The 6,000-nt window shown below is 48.6% G+C and overlaps 1 protein-coding gene across 4 annotated transcripts in view; it reads left to right on the forward strand.

The window, feature by feature from the left end:
- Positions 1-5,605, forward strand: part of LOC145341163 (phospholipase D1-like) — a 146,647-nt gene extending 141,042 nt beyond the window's left edge. For all 4 annotated transcript variants that reach the window (XM_080186079.1, XM_080186076.1, XM_080186077.1 and 1 more), the window contains 2 exons: positions 2,123-2,240; positions 4,493-5,605. In XM_080186079.1, the coding sequence (XP_080042205.1) occupies positions 2,123-2,240; positions 4,493-4,717 (343 nt within the window). In that variant the 3' untranslated portion in view covers positions 4,718-5,605. The remainder of the gene's footprint in view (positions 1-2,122; positions 2,241-4,492) is intronic.
- Positions 5,606-6,000: the final 395 nt, after the last annotated feature.

Genomic DNA, 6,000 nt, shown 5'->3' on the forward strand with positions numbered 1-6,000 from the left:
GCATAGGTTCAAGGTGAGAGGAGAGAGATTTGAAAGGGATCTGAAGGGATCAGTTGCCTATTTGAATGTCATTGATAAGGCACTGTCCATAATTATACTCCTGTGAAACACAGAACTGCTGAACTAAGGGAGCGTCTGTAAATGTTCACAGATCTCAGTTCAGGTGGGCAATATTTCTGGATTGCTCCAGCGATTCGATTTGATTTGATTTGATTTATTATTGCCACATGTATTAGTATACAGTGAAACAGTAGGAAGCCTCACAACATCAGGTTAATCATATATAGTAAAAAGTATTCTTTCTTGCGCTATACAGACAAAGCATACTGTACATAGAAAAGGAAAGGAGTGCAGAATGTAGTGTTACAGTCATAGCTAGGGTGAAGAGAAAGATCAACTTAGTGCAAGGTAAGTTGTGGTAGCACAGTGGTTAGCACTGCTGCTTCACAGCTCCGGGGTCCTGGGTTTGATTCCCGGCTTGGGTCACTGTCTCTTTGGAGTTTGCACATTCTCCTCGTGTCTGCGTGGGTTTCCTCCGGGTGCTCTGGTTTCCTCCCACGGTTCAAAGATGTGCGGGTTAGGTTGATTGGCCATGCTAAAATTGCCCCTTAGTGTCTTAAGATGCATAGGTTAGAGGGATTAGTGGGTATAATATATGGGGGTAGAGGCTGGATAGGATTGTGGTCAGTGCAGACTCGATGGGCTCAATGGTCCCTTTTGCACTGTAGGGTTTCTATGAGGTAGGTGCATCGAAAGTCTGATGGCAGCAGGGAAGAAGCTGTTCTTGAGTCAGTCGGTACGTGTCCTCAGACTTTTTCCCGATGGAAGAAGGTGGAAGAGAGAATGTCCGGGGTGCGTGAGGTCCTTAATTATGCTGGCTGCTTTTCTGAGGCAGCAGGAAGTGTAGACAGAGTCAATGGATGGGAGGCTGGTTTGAGTGACGGATTGGGTTTCATTCACAACCCTTAGTAGTTTTTTTGCAGTGTTGAACAGAGCAGAAGCTATACCATATGTGCTACAACCAGAAATAATCTTTTCCGGGCTGCATCAGTAAAAGATGGTGAGAGTTGTCACAGACATGCCAGATTTCCTTTAGTCTTCTGAGAAAGTGGAGGTGTCTGTGGGCTTCCTTAACTATTGCGTCAGCCTGGAGGGACCAGGACAGGTCACTGGTGATCTGGACATCTAGAAACTTAAGCTCGCGACCATTTCCACTTTGTCCCCATTGATATAGACAGGGTAAGGAGTCTCACAACGCAGGTTAAAGTCCAACAGGTTTATTTGGTAACACAAGCCACAAGATTTCGGAGCGCTGCCCCTTCACCAGGTGAGCAGGAGTTCTAGAACAAAGAACAACACAGCACGGGAAACAGGCCCTTCGGCCCAACGAGCCCGTGCTGCCATCTTAACAAAGCATTTTCCTACACCTACCTTGACCCGTCTGTTCATAAACAGGGCATATAAAGACACAAACTCAATTTACAAAATAATGGTTGGTGTGTGAGTTTTTACAGGTAATCAAGTCTTAAAGGTACAGACAATGTGAGTGGAGAAAGTGTTAAGCACAGGTTAAAGAGATGTGTATTGTCTCCAGATAGGACAGTTAGTGAGATTTGGCAAGCCCAGGCAAGTCGTGGGGGTTACAGATAGTGTGACATGAACCCAAGATCCCGGTTGAGGCCGTTAATCCACTGGGATTGATGTAGACGGGGCATGTTCTCTGCTACACTTCCTGAAATTGATACCTATCTCTTTCATTTTGTTGACATTGAGGGAGAGATTATTGTTGCCACACCAGTTCCCCAGATTCTCTATCTCATTCCTGTACTCTGTCTATGGTGGTGTCATCAGCAAACTTGAAAATTGAGTTGGAGGGAAGTTTGGCCGCACAGTTACAGGTGTATATGTGTTGGTTTTACCTCCATATCAAGGGCTTGCCTGTTCCTCTTTTGAGATTTTGCTGGGTTGCGTCTTATTTTTCACTCCCTCCCTCCATAATCTAATTGAACAATTTTCACACTCCCTCCCACTGGCTGTCCCCCAACCCCCACCCAGCTGGGAGGGGAGCTGTCCTAGGCTTTGTGATTTTTTTCGTGCTCTTTAACCACGTTGTCTGTCACAGGCTTATTCTTGGGGCTTTGAGCGATCCCTCGATCCAGGTGCAAGACCCCGTTAGCGAGAAGTTCTTCAAAGAAGTCTGGATCCCAACCAGTGCTCGGAATGCTACCATATATGAAAAGGTAAACCACCCGATTTCCTTTGTCTGAGTGAGGGGACGCTGAGCGCAACAAACGCAGTGCAGCTGCACAGAACGAGGCCACTCTACCCATTGCATCTGTGATGGCTCTTTGAAAGAGCTATTCAGTGAATCCCCCCCCCCCCTGTGCTTTCCCTCTCGCCCTCTGCATTTCCCCTTTTTGATTATTTATGTAACTGTATTTTGGAAAATATTATGAGAACTGTTTCCACCACTGTGGGGGCAGCTCACTCTAGATACAGCAAATAAAAGTATCAGTGAATTGTTGCAGTGCAGAAAAAGGCCATTCAAACAGACATTTCCAAACTAAATCAGACTGTTTTGTTCTTAGATTCAGCTTCAGTATCGAATTCCTTTGTTAAAAAAAAATTTGCATACCTAAAAGACTTCTTGGCTTGAATTTTCCAACCTTGCCTGTGAGTGGGATTCTCTGGTCCTTTTAGGATTCTCTTGTCCTGCTGGAATTCTCCAGTTCCGCTGGGATTCTCTGGCCCTGCTGAGACTCTCCAGTTCTGCAGCGATTCTCCAGTCTCACTGGGATTCTGCAGTCCTGCTGGAACTCTCCAGTTCTGCTGGGGTTCTCTGGTCCTGCTGCGATTCTCCTGTCTCATTGAGATTTTCCGGTCCTGCTGGGATTTTCCGGTCCTGCTGGGATTTTCCAGTCCTGCTGGGATTCTCCAGTCCCGCTGGAGTTCTCTGGTCATGCTGGGATTCTCCAATTCTGCTGGGACTTTCTGGTCCTGCTGGATTCTCCAGTCTCACTGGGATTCTCCAGTCCCCCTGGAATTCTCCGGTCATGTTGGGATTCTCCAGCTCTGCTGGGATCCTCCAGTCCCGGGCTGTGAATGGAAATTTGGCCGTGGCAGCTGGAGATAGGGCATGGGAGAATTCCAGCCCTTATTCCACAAGCCCCCATTGACTATTTTGAGCCTGACTGGAGGTCTCGGTGTGAGATTTTACAATAGCAATGAATTCACACTGACAGCATTGGTCAATTTAGTGGGAGGGGTTTGCTTCTAACTCTAAAGATCCCAGAAACTCGGGTTCCATTGGCCATTATTTTCATGATGCTTTGCAAGACTCTGGCTGATTGGCCAAGGGAATTCAGCCAATTGAGTAGAAACTTCAAACCAAAAAATGACCCCATCTTTGATTTCCTCTGGAAAGGGGAACACTCTCTCTCTGTCTATCCCCGTTGTTTTAGAGAGCTCCATCCGCTCTTTTCCTCGAGCTCCAGCCTGTATAGCTTTCCTGATGAACAAGTGTCTACGTGTAACACTGCTGATCCTGACCGCGTTGTCTAGACTACGCTTTGATTTGCAGCAGATCAGCCTTTGTTTCCCCTGGACCTCCCAACGCTCGCCAACCAAGTCTCCAACCTTCCATTATATCATTCCTAACACTGCTACCAGCTGTAACTCACCTCGTGACCCATTCGCCCCTCTGATCAGTCACCAGACACTCACACGCCACAATGCCTCTGTTTAACCATTCTCATCCTTATTTCCAAATCCATAGAATCCCCACAGTGCAGAAGGAGGCCACTCGACCCATCGAATCTGCACCAACCACAACCCCACCCAGGTCCTGTTCCCATAACCCCACATATTTACCCTGCTAATCCCCCTGACACTAAGGGGCAATTTAACATCAACCTGATCTGCACAGCTTTGGACTGGGGGAGGAGACTGGAGCGCCCGGAGGAAACCCGCGCAGACACGTGGAGAATGTGCAAACTCCACACAGACAGTGACCCAAGGCCGGAATTGAAGCCGGGTCCCTGACACTGTGAGATATTAGTGCTAATCACTGTGCCACTGGGCCACTCAAATTCAGCCATAGTGTAAGTCCCTCTTTATCTCTGTACTCACCCTCAACCCCTTCCCCCCCCAACCCCCCCCGTTTACTCTTTGAGATTTCTGCGCTCCTCCAGTTTTGGTTCGGAGTGCATCCTCGATTTTAATCATTCCACCACTGGCTGCCTGAATCCTAAACGTTACAAATCCCTCCCCAGGCAATTCCATCTCTCTTTACACCTCCTTTAGTCGCCTGTTTTAATATCTCCTTCCGTGACTCTGTGTCACATTTTGCTTGTGAAAAGCCTGGGAATATGTTTGCTCGATTATAACTGCCAGATAAATGGAAGTTGTTGCAGAGAGACGAGATTGGAAAATTGTAAGACGCTGGAGAGTGTGTTTAAGACGCATAAAAATACATTTCATCCCCTTCACTCAGGTCTTCAGGTGCCTGCCATCGGATCACGTGAAGAACAATGTCGACCTGGCCGATTTCACGGTCAAGTTGGGTCTGAACGTGGAAGATCCGGCCAAAGCCGTGGAAGAACTGAAGAAAATCCGAGGATTCCTGGTGCAATTCCCATTCTGCTTCTTGTGTGAGGAGAACCTCCTCCCAGCCTTGAGCACGAAGGAGCGGATGGTCCCAATGGAGGTGTGGACATGAGCGAAAGTGACAGAGAGAGAGATCCAAGTCCACAAGGAGAAGGAGCCCAACTAGTTAGTTGTCTTCTTACTCTTGTCCAGTTCTGGTGAAGATACTAATTGGAGAGCTGACATTACCGAGTTGCAGAGTTCCATCTGGTGATTTTATCACTGAACTAACTTAGAAATACCTCAGGATATCTAACCTTTGTTGTCATGGAAGTGACTCATGGGATCCGTCAACTCAATCTTCGACACAGCGAGGATAAAGTCATTTCAGGTGGAATTTCTGATGATCATTTTGATCCTTGTCATTAGACAAACAGGACACTAAATACAAAGGAATTCAAAATCTTGAAATTCCATGTCTGTCAGGCCTTTTCAAAGATGTTTCTTTTGTTTCTTTGTGTGTGAATTGTGGGTTCATTGAGGTGAGTGTGTGGGTCACTGCTGGGAACTGGACCTGGTGTTCCTCAGGCATACCCTGTGAATGTTGCAGTCTCTTAGTTCAGCTGAAGAATGGAATATTCTTCATTCAGAATCCCCTCAACTCTGCCTCAGAATTCCTCGGCCTGGACCTCCCAGGGTCTCTGTTATCCGTTCCATCCTGTTGAGGATTATCAGAAACCCCTCCTCTCAATGAAGCAGGTTCCCCTCCTCTGTCTCACACCGTACAAACACTGACCTACCAAACACTGCTCACTTTTATCCACATTAGGGCATTTTCATTACTGGGTATTTGCAGCTTGGGAACAGGCCATTTGGCCCCTCTGGCTAATGCAAGCATTTCTGCTCCACACAAACCTCCCCCCCATTCTCTCCATCTTTCCCCATCAGCCAATCAGTCTTTTCCTTCCTCTATGACGTGTTGGGAACCACTGTCCCCACCCCCCACCACAACGGATACAGGACCCCCGTCCCCTGGGAACCACCCACCACTGCAATGGATACAGGATCCCCCCCTGCCCCCAGAACCACCCACCCCCCCTCCACCCCCCGTACCACCCCCCGTACCACAATGGGCACAGGACCCTCCCTGCCCATGGGAGCCACCCACCCCCATCAAAATGGACACAGGATCCCCTGCCCCCGGGAACCACTCCCCCCACCACAATGCCACAATGGACATAGGACCCCCCCCTCCCCTGGCAACCACCTCCCCCCCCCCCCCTCCCCCAACCACAATGGACACAGGATCCCCCTCCCCTGGGAACCACCCCCCCACCACGGTGGACACAGGATCCCCTCCGCCCCCCCCCGGGAAATACCCACCCCCACCCCCACCACAATGGACATGGGACCCCC

The sequence above is a fragment of the Carcharhinus amblyrhynchos genome, chromosome 3 (assembly GCF_965287045.1).
Source record: "Carcharhinus amblyrhynchos chromosome 3, sCarAmb.v2.hapA, whole genome shotgun sequence".
In the NCBI taxonomy this organism is placed as follows: Eukaryota; Metazoa; Chordata; class Chondrichthyes; order Carcharhiniformes; family Carcharhinidae; genus Carcharhinus; species Carcharhinus amblyrhynchos.